General features: G+C 39.7%; 1 protein-coding gene across 6 annotated transcripts in view; it reads right to left on the bottom strand.

Moving 5' to 3' along the window:
• Nucleotides 1-16,730, bottom strand: part of POU6F2 (POU class 6 homeobox 2) — a 335,879-nt gene that overhangs the window by 291,567 nt on the left and 27,582 nt on the right. The window contains exon 1 of one of the 6 annotated variants that reach the window (XM_033078289.1): nt 1,361-1,439. The exons of the other annotated variants lie outside the window; for them this stretch is intronic. Coding sequence (XP_032934180.1) covers nt 1,361-1,372 — 12 coding nt within the window. The 5' untranslated portion in view covers nt 1,373-1,439. Of the gene's footprint in view, nt 1-1,360; nt 1,440-16,730 lie in introns of those variants that run through there. 6 annotated transcript variants of the gene reach the window in all.

The following is a 16,730-nucleotide window of genomic DNA, read 5'->3' on the forward strand; positions in this document are numbered from 1 at the left end:
ATGGAATAAATTTGATGTATTAACTGCCATTAAAAGGATATTTTTAATAATAGATTGAAAAATGCAGTGGGTTGGGTTTGCTGGTTCCCCCTTTCCTCCCTCATGGCCACTGGTGGACATTTACTTATGCAACGATGTGGGATAAACAGTCTTCAATATCTGAACACTTCAATTTGTGAAACAGAATCCCAGAAAACACAGGATACGTTATTTCTCTGAAATCTACTGAAAGACAATAGCTGTGGGAGTGGGGGACAAGAGTATTTAGCTATTTTAGCTTTCAAAACCGTACAGTCAGATCTTTTAAATCCCAGATTCAAGTGGCTTTCTCATTTACAAAGCACGGTCCGATAGCTGACTTGCTTTGAAATTGAAAGCAGTGTCAGGACATGGATCTGTTAGGGCAGTGTAAATTTGGAACAACTCCATCAACTGCAAAGTAGTTAAAATCATGTACATCGGGGATTAGAAATTGGCCTATAATTTGCTTTAATTCCTTAACTATTTCAAGACAGAGATAAACCTGCCCCATATCAGTCAATTATTTGCTGTCACTAATGTTACAGCTATGCCAGACTCACTGACCACATTCTTCCTGATTGCTTCCCTCTTCCTACAGATTTAACTGTTTACAATAAAGGCAAAACAGCATATGGTCTTTCACCTGCCCAGAAACTTTAAGGAAAAAATTATCAAAGCAATCCTATACCAAGTATCCATTTGCTACTCAGAAGAATGAAGCTTCTTAACCAAAGGAAGATAAGAACTTGTTTTAATTTGTGAAATGTGAACAATTTCTAAAGAAATTAAGGAATTGGCTATAATAAGAATAGAGGACTAAGAAATTAACAGTAGAAAATATTTTTTTATAGAACAGATAAGTCTCACATGATTTTGAACCAAATTATTTAGTAGTTCTCTAATCATATTTTAAGCGTTATCTAAATGCCAGGCAATTACAACTCTACAGAAACAGAATAAAAACTCAGTGTAATTAACATTCAAAGTAGCTGCTAATTTGTCCATTTATTCGCAGCTCATGCAACTTCATAATAGAGTTCGTCAGACTAAACTGTTTAGATATGCAGTCCTTGTGCCAGCAGTTACTAAAACAAACAACACATTTATAGTACGTCTTTCTCTCAATCTGCTCAAGCTGAGCAAAAGCACATTTGAAGCTCCGAGACTCACACACAGTGTCCACTTTAAATAGAAAAATCTCATTGATTGCATGAAACTCGGGTCTCATTTTTGTCCATCGATCCCCTTGGTGACCTTCTACAGCATCAAAGCCCAGAGCGAACCCAATCTGACCCCGACTTTATGTGCATTATTATATTGAGAGACAGGAGCTACTTACAGTCCATGCCATTGTCTCCGTAGATATGTAATAAAGTATTCTAGAACTGCTCCTGCAGAGAACACTTCATGCACTCGGCATTTCCTTTTCTCTGTCTCTGTCTCTCTCTCTCTCCCCTCCAATCTTAAAATTCTTCTCTTTGCTGTGCTGAATGTTTCTTGGGGTTTTTTCCCCCCCCCACCTCCAGTGGACAGCTCAAATGAGCAACTTCAGACTTTGACTAATACTCACATAACTCTCAGTAAACAACATCCTTCACACAGATCTATAACTAATAATAATGCTCTTTATTAAGCTCTCCTGTGAAACAATATGTCTAATAAAAGCTGCTCTCCATGCTGTTTTAATTATAATAAATCACCTTCATTATGATGCATACTTCAATATAACATGCCTAATGCTTACCTACCTGGGATACTACAATAATGAGGACAGAGTAGACATCTTGAAGAAAGTTATTTACACACACTGAAAAATTCTACAGTATCGTACTGCTTTGCAACATGAATTTCAACAACTTTTATCTTACCTTACTGTTTGTAACATCAGAGCTGAGAAGAACCAACCCCCCTGAAAAATGCTGTTTACACAAATAACAGGACCTTGAATACATCCACTAGCATGGAAAAATAAGTCCTTGCAGTGCAATCATTTCTCTATAAATGTATAAAAGTATTTTACCACCCTGTGCAACAAATCAGTGATGAGACTATAGGCTGTTGTGCGCAGGTACCTAGGGATTTCATGTCAAAGTCAACTTCCTGGCAATCCCTAGAGAACTGCGCTGTGCACATTCTCGTGAAAGGTGTGAAAATCTGATTTTCTAAAATGGATCAGTAATTCTCTATGAAGGGGGAAAGGATCAATAAATCTTTGCTAAGTAGATTGTAAAGGAAAAATTATTCTTTCAGTGACAGTACATTAGGATCCTCCAAACAATCTCAATAAACTAAAGACATAGCATTTCTCCAGCAGCTACTTTTGACTTCTGATATATTTTTGTAATCTCTGATCATTCTGCAATGCACATACATTTATACTTGCTAAGCAATGTTCCATGTTGATGTTGATTTATGAGTGTATGCCATTATGTTCGGCTGTGAGTAGAAGCAGAAAATTATTAGCCGCTTGTAACCTGATAGATGTGATACAAGGAAATGTCATTACAACCATGCACACATATATGTTTGTTATTGTATCTGTCTGTACCTACACAAATATTCTGTACTCTGTGTGTATATGTCTACACATACACACTAATATGTACTTCATTGTCTATAGCTATATGATTATTTTGTACATGTACAAATGTGCACATGCAACATATATAGGTACATTTTCAGGCACTGAGAGTTAATTGTAACATGTATAGTAAACTCTACTAGGTTCTTCACATACCTGAAAGGTGTCCATTCAATTACTGCAGTAGGACATGCCACCTGGCATTTACACTGTCAAATTGTACAGTCATGTTTTACCTAAATATGTGATTTTTACATAGAAGCAAAAGTAGCATTTGCCTGAAGACAGAATGATAATATGGTTTACAGCGAGCAGTGAAAATATATTGCCAAGTCAGAAGTGGGCTATTCACGGAAGCAGAGGAATTTATTTGTCCTTTTTACACAATCTCTTTTTCCTGCTGCAGAGAGTAAGAGGATCCTTCCAGAAGTGTCTGTAGTGTTGTTTTTGCAGCAGTGGTAATATGCACAGTGTGGGCACTTAAATGTCCATTCCAATTCTAAATGCCAGTGCCTGTATGAAACTTAACGTGCTGGGTTGCATTTCTATTCCTGGCGCTCCCAGCACACGAGTATTCTGGGTGGTAATCTTTGAGGCGATGCATGCTGAGGAGAGGAAGAAAGATCTTTGTCCCTCTCCCTAATGCTGTGAAACCTGAAAGGAGAGGAAGCAGCCTCTGCTGCCCAGAGAAATCTACAGTCTGGAGACCAGGCTTTCTCTTGCAAGTAGGCTTTGGTGCAAACTCAGAAGATCAAGTCTAAAAAATCAGAATAACATGAGAAACTAAATACGATAGGAAGGGACAGGCAGGAAAAATTTTGAGTTCATCACTCTGAAACTGCCTCATGTTTGACCCCCAAAACAGCACCCCCAAAAGACAGGGCATTTCAAGCCTATTTGTAGTTCTGAATGTTTTAAGATGCAGAACAAACAAAGCTAGTGACGTCCTGAAAACCAATGCACCTGAAAAAATTTGTCTGACCTTTTTCAGATGGTGGAATGAGGGCAGAAGCCATCAATTTTATAGCCAGAAGATCCAATGCTTTGTATACTTCCACAATTCGAGGCACCTGCTCACACAATTTCCTAAATCCTTTAAGCTCCTCTTATGGTTTTTGTGAGGGTTGTTTTGTTTGTATAAACAGGGCAACATAAGCAAGAGTGCTTGAGAACAGGTCCTGGGACCCAAAGTTCTTACCAAGCAAAAGCTGCTCAGAGGCTTAAACAGGCTCAAGAATGGCACTGTTTCATGGGAGAACATGAAACATGGGAGAACACTTAAAAGTTATGTCTTTTCCCCGCCATTATCTCTACTATCCTTGAGTCCACCAGAACAAATGAGACTGGAGTAAGCACACTTACTTACAATGATAAAAAGATATAAAGGAGAGCAACAAATGCGGTACAATCAATTCCCAACAAAGTCACCTCATCATTGTCATGAGGGATGAAAAGATATAATTAAGGCAAATCTCCTTTTTTCCCAAGTACACCATAGTAAAGTATCGCCAGGAGTTTGCTGCAACGTCTCCTCAAACCTGTGTATTTTGGACCATTTCAGAGAAGCATCTCAAAGTAATTTGCAAATTCAGATGATGAACCCGACATCACGACACCTCCTCACTGCATTTCAAAGAAAAGAAATAAGGCCCATACATGTGCATATACATATGTACACACACTGGGGTATCATCAACATTTTAAAGCAGGATTAGTCTTGACCTAGGTGACCTAGGTGAAAACTATCCAAGAAACCAGCTTAGTCAGATCAGTCCTTCCCTCATATTGAGAACTCACGGAAACACTAGAGAGTCAGAAAGGCACAGCCAGTCAGTGGTAGCCCATGGCCAGTATCCATCAAAGCAGAACTCTGACCCACGTAGATGCAATAATATACACAAACAATACTATATACTCTCTTCTATCACCGAATCCCCAAACAATTTGGGATATCTCAGAGAAATATACATTTGTCTTCTTTTACCACAGGTTTTGGAAAAGGTTATCTTAATTGAAACAAAATCATGGAATATTCACTATCTCTGCAGCATCACAAGTAAGAAAATAATATGCTAAGGGCCTAATACTACTTGCAAAGAAACATGCTTTTGGCGTATCCATAAAAGAATTTGTTTTGCTAAGGTCAGAGCTCATGATATGCCACACTAGGTTTTACATGATACTGGATAAACCCCATTCTCTCTCATGCCATTATGTATCTTGCATTACACTTCTGAGGCTAGTCAGAACCCTTCTGAAGTCATAGTTCATACTTGTGTGCAGCAATCAACTAGGCCAGAGTAGCACAAATCATCTGGTTTACTATGTAAGCATTTATTCAGACCCTTCTCTAGCCTGCACATCCAGAACCTCTAGGTGTTTGGCTTCCTGTGCTATTTACAGTAATTTCACAATTATAAGCCGCACCTGATTATAAGCCGCACTTCCGGGTGCTGGCAATGTTTCTTTCTTCGTCCATATATAAACCACACCAGATTATAAGCCGCACTTTCATTCGCAGCGAGGACGCTCGTGCAACAAAGTAAAGAATTTGTAACAATCACGCGATCACGGGTTTTACTGGCAGGTGCTCAATTCGCGAGCACGGTTGCCAGTGGGAGAGGGAGCCCAGCCCACCTTCCCCCACATGGGAGCCCAGCCTGCTGCCGGCAGGAGAGGGAGCAAGTCCAGCCCACTGCCAGTGGGAGGGGGACCCCAGCCCGCTGCGCAACAGAGTAACCAATTTGTAACAATCTCGAGATCGCGGATTTTACTGGCAGGTGTTCAATTCGCAAGCTCAGCTTGGCCCGCAGTTCGCACTTTGGGATTGGCAAATTTGAGAACATTGCCCATATATTGGCCGCTCTGGAATACAAGCCACACTTCTGGGTTGGGACCAAAATTTTAGTCAAAATGGTGTGGCTTATAATTGTGAAATTACTGTACATAAAGGTTGCTTTCTTTTGTTTTGTTCAGTGACAAGATTTTCCTGGACTGCAGGTAACATCATTTGCTTAGGAAAAATAAAACCAAGAACCAATCAATCAAACTGAAAACAAACTAACAAACAAACAAGCAAACCCACTTTTTATTTCCTAATATTTTCTAATATCACAGATTAGGAGAACATTGACTTTAGGATTAAATACTATGAAATTTGATAATAGTTCCTTCACAAAGGAAGCAACACGTACAGCTCACTGTCTGGCTGCACAAGTTGGATTTGTTGTTGCTGGACAAGAGCTATTTGGGTCAGGAAAGGGATTAATAAATTTTTGGTAGGTTGGTTAGTCCAGTTTGCTTTGTTTTTCATCTCCTTTATTTTTCTCATATTTAGACATTAATACAAAATCCCTATGTCTGCTCCTGGAATGGACACCATCCACAATTTGTCTGCATGTTCACGTGATTACAACCAAGACAAATCGTGAGTGTCTATACTCATACATTTGAGACTACCTATCTATTTCTGAACTGCACTAAAAAAACCCCAGATGCTAAATAGTGTGGACCTCTGTTTAGAGATTTTGGCTAAAATGCCTAAACATCAAAGGACATATACATCTTCAAAGACCAATGTTTGTAATTTGCACAAGGGTCCAAATTCCACGTCCACCAGAATGTAAAATTCTCAATGTTTTCAAAGAAGGGAGACCAGGAAATCCAGACGGGTTTTCGTCAAGGAGAGGCCCATGGAAACATTGCATCTGAGGGTCAGGCTTTTTTTGATATGATCAAATGACCAGAACAAATTACACTGGTGATGCAACACAATAAAATTAATCTTATGAGCTTTAAGATGTGCTTTTCAGAATACAGAAAAATTTCTTCCAACTACATTTTAATGTAGTATTTTTTGACTCACTGTCATAAATAAATTATGTTAAAGATATTCATTAATTGAATTATACTTTCTAAACCCTTATATGAATGTTATGTGCACACGTATCTGCAAAATGTGCAGCATGTGCAAAATTCCAGAATATAATTCTATAACATACTCTTAGAAAATTTCAAAAAGGAGCTCTTCTATGTCACAAGCTAAAATTTGCATTTCTATTCAAATGCACATTACTCTCATACAAATAGTGTGAATTTTCAAATTAAATTATGGAACGACCCTGTAGAAAAAACTGAAACTTACTTCTCCTCTTACTGCCATAAATTTCACCTGATTTTACAAAGAAACACAGCTCATCACACAGTAATGCTTTTTCTGAGAAGATTAAAAATATAATAAAAATGGTTTTGAAAATGAACCTATTCTAACATGTTTTTTTCTGCCCTGTAGAAAAACAGTTATGATCCAGATCACAGACATAAGTAGAAGCAATTTTACTGTACTCTGTATGCAGATTTGGATGGCATCCTTGGGGTTTTTTCACAATAAGTAGCATTCTTATTTTAGTAGCAATACTGTCAGAGCTTCCACAATACTTCACAATAAGCAAACTTACTAGTCACATTTATGAAAGGTTAGTATGATGATAAATGAATACCATATTCATAAGCATTTTATACTGGAAGTCACCATCTTTGTCTTGTTCAGTAGATTATCCAAATTATCTTCAAAACACAGAAGGAGTTACCTAACCCCTTCTTTCCCCACCTCCCTTCATTTCTTCCCTAGTCTTCTAGAATTATAATCAAAATCTTCAGAAAGTGTTTGTAATTATGTCACGAGCTCTACTCTCCCTGCCAAAAAGGCACCAAAAATCTTTGTGGGCACAAGCAGTCATTCCAAGGTAGAGATGAAGAATTTCAAGAACCATGACTAAGGAAGAGCAAGAGGTTGATGAGAGATTCTTTATGGGAAGACAAAGAAGTCACCTTTGTAGCTGACTCTCTAACCAGAAAGCTTTAACCTACCAAGGCCATCTGTGACAATTTGGTGGCCCTACTGAGCTACAGTTCTAGCTCTAACAAAATAAGCATGGTGTGCATTTGAAATAGGAATGAGACTGGTGGTGAACTCCTTTTGGTAATATAAATAATTTAAATTTCCTTAGCTACCTTGCATATCACCACTGCATTAGAGCAAGGTACTCAAGAGCAAATAGAGAATGAAAGATTAGGCATTTTTACAAAATAAGAAGAATGTATAGGTCACTGAAAATGGCTTCTTTATTAATATTTTTCTTCCCTCCTCTTCCTTCAGAGAGTAACAGCATGGCGAAATCAGGAAATAAGACTGTGAACCATACTGAAAGACATCAAGTATATATTTTTGACCAAGCAAAGCAGGCAGATCACATCAAAATGGAACCGTATGTTTTAAAATATTTATAGAAAGGGAAAAAATTATGTAAAGCTGGTGCTATCAGCCCTCCAGTTCTTGCAAGTGTCTTTAAAAGGCAGTGTAAGGAGAATGGCCTTTGCAGAGCAAAGCAGCATCACAACACACCTCCAGATTACTTCATGCACATCGTTGACAAGTCTTTTAAATATTAAGGGTTATGTTCTACTCTAGTTCTACACATGGGACTCCCATTAATGTCAGTGGGTGTTTCACACAAAGTACAAGAACAGAAACAGCCTTTGGCATCTTTTAGTGTTAAAGAAAAAAGAAATATTTCAATAAGTTTACTTAATCCATCAAACTGGCAGTCTCTAGCATTAGCTCCTGTGATAGCGCTGTCAATGCTTGGTCAAGCCTAAAAAACCTTCAAGCTTAAGCAAGTCTTGACACAGCAGAGAAGCAGAAGCTCAAGATGTCCAACTGTAGGAAGTAAATAAACTTTTAAAAGCAAAGAGAATAAAGGATTAAAGGATAAAGAAAATTATTTTCTCCCTTTATATCAACTTTTTCCAAAGAAATACATGTTTCAGAAAAAGAAACCTGCAGCTTGGCAGGCTGGGTGGCAAAAGAAAAGCAGAGACAAGTTGGGGGTTGGGAGGAATAGGAAGTAAAGTGTAGCTGCTAATCCTGCTAAGGCAGTTTTACAGTATTGACTCTAGCGTATTGGGAGCATACAAACTTTTTGACCATGCACTAACTAGTTTGCTTGATAGCAAAGTCACTGGAGTTAAAGGTCTCAGTATATATCTTAAGTCCATGGGAAGAGTGGGTTTTTGCCCAAGAGAGTATACTGCTGTCAGACACCCAAGTCAGAGCTTATCAATTTGTGTCTGCATGGGTGGCAAGTATTAAAAAACACTACTAATGCCTTCCTTTCAATTTCTCTACTACCCCCATATCCACAATTGGAACAGCGTCTTGACCACAGGTCCCTGTCACATATTTAATTTTAATTTTTCTGTTTAGAGATCCCAGAAGCCACATGCACTTGTTAGCCTAGAGATTTCAGGAACTGGGAGCTACCATTTTGGTGGCAATGTCCTTGACTGGGGCATTAGCCCTCATGATAGTTACAAACAACCTATTTAAATCCAAAAACTAATAGAGTCAAATCTAAAATATAAGGTCCTCTTCTCATTTAGCATCCATCTGGCTCAATTATCACTCAGGGCTACATTGTGGAATTTCTGTAATGGAGAAACTGACATAGGTACATGGCCTGGTTGACAATGTAGCTAGACAGCTCTGTTGAAATAATAAGATTTCTGGGATACATGTCATTAGTATTTTGACCTTGGTACATAAAAGATTTGAAGCAATTTAAACTGTATTACCATCACACAAAATAGACCTGTTTAAAGATAAAAATAAGGTAGAGGTACAGGTAGTTGTTGGACAGTGGTAGGTAAGTTTTTGTCTCTCCTGGAAAAAAAGATATACTATTTTTATAGCAGCAAAAGCATCTGAGCACAAACAGCATTTGAAGACAAAGTTAAGAACATTACCAAAGATGAGCCCTACAGTTAACTGTATCTAACACGTCTGTTCTCCGTTTGCCTTTTTCTTCTAATGCAGTATACAGCTGACTTACTTGAACCTATCAGTTCAGCACATGAGCAGTAACAAAGCACAGCAATTCTCATGTTCCACTCCCTCTTTGTTCAGTTACTCTTTGGGATGAGCTCCCTCTTACCACTGTCTGTCTTCCCTGTGCAGTTACATCAATCTCTTCTTGGACTGTTACTGAGGAAAAGCAATCGTCCAGAAACAGAAATCTACAATGTAGCTCTGGATGGGAAGCTTCCCAATGGTCGTTATAATCAATGCGGTGTCTTTCACTGACTTCTCTAAGAGTCAGATCAAAGCAAGACCTTTTCTTTAAGGTCCTTGTGAACAAATTTCACCTGAAAATGACAGAATGCTTCCTGCCAGGTAATCTACAGAGATTTCAGGCAGAACTCTGTTTTCAGTTTCACAACAAACTTAGATTAAGTGAATTGCCTTCTGTAGTTTTCTGGTGTCAATTCCAATTATGGCTAATGCTGTGTAAAATCCTAGGTTTAAAAAGCTACATCAAGAAAAGTAGGGTGAAGGTTAGAATGCATATGGGAAGCACCACGATTTTGGGTTGAATTCTTTTTGTGGTAGAGATTATGAGTGCTATTTTTGTTTACTGTTGAGGGAGGGTGAAAAGGTTACACTGAAAGTGGTTTGAAGAAGTGTTTGTAAGAGTCAGAGGAATAGTAGAATATATAAAATAATTTTTAAATCACCCTTAACTACTTCCTCATTAATCCACCAAAGGGTGCACCCAAGCACGAGTTAATTCACATTCTCTGAATTCCATTGAGGAATTCAGCATTTCAGCATAATGGCCTCTGCTTGAACAGACCTTATATTTACAAAGGGACACTATAATGAATTCCTAACCACTTCCAATGTTATGGAAACCACTGCAACTTAAAAAAAATTAATCCATGCCAGTAGAAGGCAACTCATTTGGGCCACTGAGGATTCATTTTTAAAAGAACCTTCCACCCTACTTTCACCTGTGTGGTCCAGTGGAACAAGAGCCAAAAGGAGAGTCTATTATTGGAAAAAAAATTTTCATCATTGCTCAGCAGCCATGGTAGATCACAGCAGAAGAGTCTGATTTGTCAGGTATAAACTCCTTAAACCAAATTGAAGTTTGCCATTCTCTCAATTCTACCCTTTCCTCTGGGGAAAACAAAATCAATTTTCTAATTAAGCCTTCACCTTGCATACATAAATTAAGTGTATATGCTTTTTATAAACAAGATTCCTGGTAGTACATTTGAATCATGACTCGCACTTTAGCAACACACTCTGGATAATTTTAAAAATTAATGAATGAAAGAATGCAACTACGATTACAGTCTTCTCACACACACCTCTACACTGGTTAATCTAGTTTTAATGTCTTGGACTTTGGCGAAATAAATGGTGAAGTATACATATAGTACAGTAATTTCACGAATACAAGTCGCACGGACTATAAGTCACATCTCTGGGTGTTGGTAAATATTTCGTTCTTTGTCCATAAATAAGCTGCACCTGAGTATAAGCCGCTCTGTCGTTCGCAGCGAGGACCTGTGTGCAACAAAGTTGCCAATTAGTAACAGAACCGCGGCATGGCGGGGTTTACTGGCTCGGCTCGGGCTGTGCAGGCTCAGCCCGCCCAGGGCTGTAGACGGGGCCAGGTTGCCGAGCCCGGCGCTGCCACTCGATGGGGCTGCTCAGGGCCGGCCACTGCCTCTGGGCTCACTCACCCTGGCCCGGTGCTGCCCCGTGGTGACAGGCAGGGACGGAGCCCCCCCAGGTCCCGCGGCGGCGGAGGCAGGCGGGGACGGAGCACCCCGCCTCCTCCCCGAGCCACAGTGATGGTGGCACGGGGCCCCCACCTTCCCCCCAGGCCGCGGTGATGGGGGTACGGGGCCCCCGCCGCCTCCCCGAGCCACAGCAATGGCAGCACGGGGCCCCCTCCGCCTCCCTGAGTCGCGGCGATGGCAGCACGGGGCCCCCCCGTCTCTCCCCTGGGCTGCAACAGAGGAGGGAAGGAGAGAGCTCTCCCGCCTCTCTCCCCACCCCCCGTGCTGCCTGCAGGGAGCCAGGGCAACACCCGTGGTGCAACAGAGTAACAATTTGTAGCAATCACGAAATGCCGGCTTTTACTAGCAGGTGCTCGGCTCAGCACCCTGGCTGGCACTTCTGAGGTTGTAAATGTCAGAAAATTATTCACATATTAGCTGCTCCTGAGTATAAGCCGCATTTCCGGTTTGGGAGTAAAATCTTAGTCAAAATGGTGCGGCTTGTATTCGTGAAATTACTGTATATACACTATACATTATATAGTACATATACTTATACATTACATTTGCAAAGGCTCGGTTCAGGGAAGATGGAAATTCCTCTCCACAGATAATTACAACTTTCAAAGGTTTATATTATTATTATTATTATTATTATTATTATTATTATTATTATTATTATTATTATTATTATTTTCTTCCAACAAAATATCTTTCTGTTTTTTTAACATCTCTGTCTGCTGGTATTCCGAAATTCGATGAAATACCTCAAGGCAAGTATTTGTTCACTATTTCCTGTTGAAGCAGCACAAAAATGTTCTTTGTGTTATTGGAAGCAAGCAGAGCAGCAAAGATGGCAACAGCACAGAGGTGGCTTCACTTCCTTGGGGGAAGAGAAATTTCAACATAAATTTAATATATATTTATATGTTGTATAATTAAAAAGGTATCCCAAAAAGATCAACAAGCACTGATAAGTATTTGTTATTGAACAGGGCACACGAAATAAGAGGAGTACGCTTGAAAGGGCAGTGGAGCAGAATCAGAGGTGAGGTTCTACTGATGGGCTCCCACGCAAAACCACTGAACAACCAGTTCCAAACTAGGGCCCCAGTCCTGTGGTTTTTGCTCAGTTTAGCCTCCTATAGACTCTAGTGGCTGCAGAGCATGTGCAAACCAAACTTAACCATAAGACAGTCTATAGGAAATTCTGGTTTTCTGTGTTCTTTTTCAGTAAGTTTGGAAAGCAATTGTGCCACCATCTGCCATAGAAAAGTGTTGTCCTGGGTTCATGCCACTCCTGGAAACTGAATGAATGCTAATTTGGATGAGAATAGTTTCCTTTTGCAATGTTTCATTTGGTGTGATCTCAAACCAAGAGAGAATCAGGCCAATTATATTGAAGGCAAACTCATTACAAAGTATCATCATGTGCTTTAAAGAAAATAAAATATTCTTCATGTATTTATGAATGAACTATCCTGCCTTTGAAGGAAAATTCAAGTACAGGGGGAAAAAGAGGCTTAAATAAAGCTATACTCTCGTTTGCACGCTATAAAACTGTGATTACCTCTTTTTCCTTTCTGAAATAAACTGGTACTCCTCTGAAGTCAATTTGCAAGAGCCTCAACTTATAAAAAAACCCAACCAATAAAACCCCCTCCCATAAAATCATTCAAATAAAGGCCCAGTTTCCCTACTGCTTTGTGCTAGGGTGGAAGAAAACCTGTTGTCTGCTACATTAGTGAGAAATAACAACTTCAGAGAGTCAGACACATGCTGAAATGTTTCAGTTGAAATCAAACTCTGAGAAATTTTTTAAATGTTTTCAACACATCAGCATGAAGCATTGACCTAGTTGGAATCACTTAGATCTAAAGCAAATGCACTGATTGTTTTCACAGCATGCTTTTCTTCTTCAAGCTGCAACAGGCAGACTGGCAACTGCTGTTCGGAAAGGTTTTCAACCCCCTGCCTTGGACTACTGTAGCCTATGACACGATCAATAGCAGGGTTAGAAGGCAGAGGGAGCTAAGGAAAGATTATGAAGATGAGGTGAGTGACAGAATTACCTTACAGGATTTGTTCTTTCACTCACCTTGAGTCTTTTCTGCACAAACAAAAATGGACAAACATTCCAAATCTTTCTCTGAAAGTGGACAGAAACGATGGAGAGTCTGTGTGGTACGAACACAGACAGCATTCTGCACTTTGGAACATTCTGTTCAACAGAGAGGACAAGAAAGAAGATCTTGCCAGCAGATATCTTTTTCATTGTCTGAGTGCAATGGGGATACCACTACAGAAAACTTTTCTCTCATTAACGAGTATAATTAGCATGCATGGTGAGGAAAACTTAATGGTGAAATAAAATTAAAGCATTCTCTTTTAATCATTCCACCTCAGCGCTGCCTGTGCTATCTGCAGGCATCACTGCTCAAGCTCTCCTGACAGCAACCATCTCTTTTGAACAAGTCCTGCTCCCTTTGAACTGGTGCATAATGGGAGAGCACTTCAGACACCACTCCTGATTAACATGCTGCTGCACAGGACACTATTGCTGCCATCTTATAAAAACCTTAATGGCTTTCAGTTGTTCAAGTATGATATTATTAAATAATTTTTATAGCAACCCTAACAATACGGTACAGCTCTTGTTAAGACTTTATGATAGAAAATGTGATTTTAAGTCCCCACTGTAGTTACCATGCTGTTCTCTATCCCACCATCAGTTTATGAAGATACTTAGCTTGAACTAACTGCAGTGATGTGAGAAAAGAGTGAAAGAAGCAGCTCAAAGGGAATAAGAGAAGGCCTAGTTTATGCCACTATCTGTTCTTTTCAGTTATGCACAGAAGAATCCCAGGAGAAAAGCATATTTGGAAAATAATAGCATACAACAGACAAAATATTGTTAGGATCCAGTCAATCCACATTTATATTTTAATATGATAAAAAAGATAGGAAATAGGCATGAATTTTATACAGTTCTTTAAGTGCTCTACAGCACGAGTAAACTGTTAACTGAAGGTTACACAGGTTCAAGGTCAGTGCAACACTCCGACAAGGATAGTAATCCCAAGACCCATGGCATGGGCTGATGTAAACAGCACTGTATAGCAATAATGGAATTAACCCTACTGCAGACCTTTTGTTTACAAATGGTTATAGCATCATTATTTGTACTGTGCCTACAAGTATGACTTTCTATAATTCTTCATGCCCGAACAGAAAACTTTACCAGTTCAGATACAGAAGAAAACACACTTTAATAGCCAATAAAGGATGACTCCTCCAGTAACCATCATCACGTTTTAGCCTGGTTCCATCATCTTAAACATGATGTTAGTAGAAGCTAAAAGATTTGGACCCTTTGCCCTCCTCAAGAGCAGCCTAGTGGAAGTAAACAGGAGAATGCATTGAAGAGGGCTTTTATTTTTTGTTTAAAACCATTTTAACAAGTGATGGTAGGAGAGATGGCATGGGGGGCAGTAAGGGGCTGCATCAAGGAACCCACCAGTATGGGAAGGCACAGCCCCAGGGTGACCACAGAAAGCAACCTGCTGGTCCTAGAGATGGCTGGGCCAAACATCAAAGGTGAACATGTGGCACTACACAGGTAAATAAGGGGCATCCTAAATCAACCACATAACTACAGCACAGGCTGGCAGATCTCCCCATCTTGTAGCACTGACTCTTATCCCTTCTTTTCTTCTGCAATAACCCAGCAAACAGAATTTCATGTGTCCCAACAGTACCTCTTAGATCCACTTCCCAATATCTTTGCTTAATAAAATGCACTCAGTTGTCCCCCTTCCCAGACCTGAACAGTATCTGCTCCCACACTGTGGAGCCTCAGCTGCCCCAGCCTATGTACTATCTATGCAGGTAGCCAGTTGACAAAATTAATTACAGGAAAACACTCAGAAAGTTTGCTTTGTGTTTTCTAAATATGAGACTTTAAGCAACATTTGGCCACAAGAGGCCATCTGTACTTCAAGATCTCAGCAGGAGACCAAAAATTGTATGTGTTCAGACCCATGTTGGGGGTCTTTCTTTCGGCAAGGGAACTCCCTTTAGATGAGTCTGTCACTCGACAGTATCTCTCCTAATCCGACAATATATTTGCGATTCATGTCATACTGTCATCTGAAGTTTTAATTAAGCCCACCTCAGGTCAAGACAGAAGTTCCTTACATGAACTGAGGTGCTTGGGCTTTGGACAGAAGGGCCTATCTGGCTTTTTTGGTTCATCTCTGCAGCAACTGTCTTTTAAATATACAATGTAACGTGGGCAACAGACTTGAACTGAACAGACTAAACTGAATGGATTTTTGTTAGGCTTTGAAGAACTTTGGGAACCAATATGTAGTGTCAATACTGTAAAAATCTCTGAGAACTTGCAATTACTATCACTTGACAACTAAACAGGTGTGCATTTACTTCAACTTTATCCTGCTAAATAATGGACTTGAACACATCTCTCACAAAAAGGCATGGAATTTAACTCATTCTCATGTGAAGGATGACTACAAAGTCTGCATGGACTGGATATTCCACTTAATACTGCAAAGTGACATAAAGAGGTATTTAATCAGAGAGAGAAAAGTATCCTGCGCATCAATTAGTTCCAGCTTCAAAACCTAAACCCACCAATTTTCAGTTAAATACAGCTACTCGCAGTAGATGCAAGATGGACCCTAACTTTTTGTTGTAGCTAGACCATTATAAATAACATAGCAAAATAGCAGATCTCTAACAGCTGCATTTTTGCCATTTGTTGAAAACCCCCACTATGAAGTGAGAAGGTAGACACAAGGGATGTACCCCAAAAAGTAACACCAGTGTGAGTAGCACTGGTGTGAGTGAATGAAGGGAGGAAGATGGCCAAGCATCTTTCTCCACACAGCAGAAGCATCACTTCCCCCTGTGGAACCTGGGTTGGAGGCATGCTTCCAACATGACATCACTTATACAGGCACAACTTTCATTTGTATCTCATGAAAATTGATATTGAACTACTGCTCGGAGTCCCAGCTGAGGTACACAGTGGTTTTCCTATGAGCTTCCATCTCCAACTCCTCTGGCATAGCACTGATGCTACATTGGCTCCCTTTGAAACTCACAACTTCTCTGGCTATTTAATGTGTGGCACAGAACAGCCAACAGTGAGCAAAGCAAGTAGCTGTAAGTGATCAGAGCTATGTGCAAACATATCAGCACACCCAGGCCCTCTTCATGCTGGCAAATTTTTCATGGACAATATCCAGAAAGGTAAAGAACAACAAACAGATAATTTAAACTTTTTACTGTGAAGTTTATCAAACCAAATACTGTCTACAAAAACAAACAATCAAACAAACCCCCAACAGTTTAAGGTTTTTAATTTTTAACTTGAAGAATTTTTATCTTTTGTTCTTCTCTGGCTTTCTGGAGGTGGATGCTTCAAGATGGGTTTCCACATGGCAACCCAAGAAGCTGCATTTCAGTATTCAAAACA

Source organism: Catharus ustulatus, chromosome 1 (assembly GCF_009819885.2).
Source record: "Catharus ustulatus isolate bCatUst1 chromosome 1, bCatUst1.pri.v2, whole genome shotgun sequence".
Classification (NCBI taxonomy): Eukaryota; Metazoa; Chordata; class Aves; order Passeriformes; family Turdidae; genus Catharus; species Catharus ustulatus.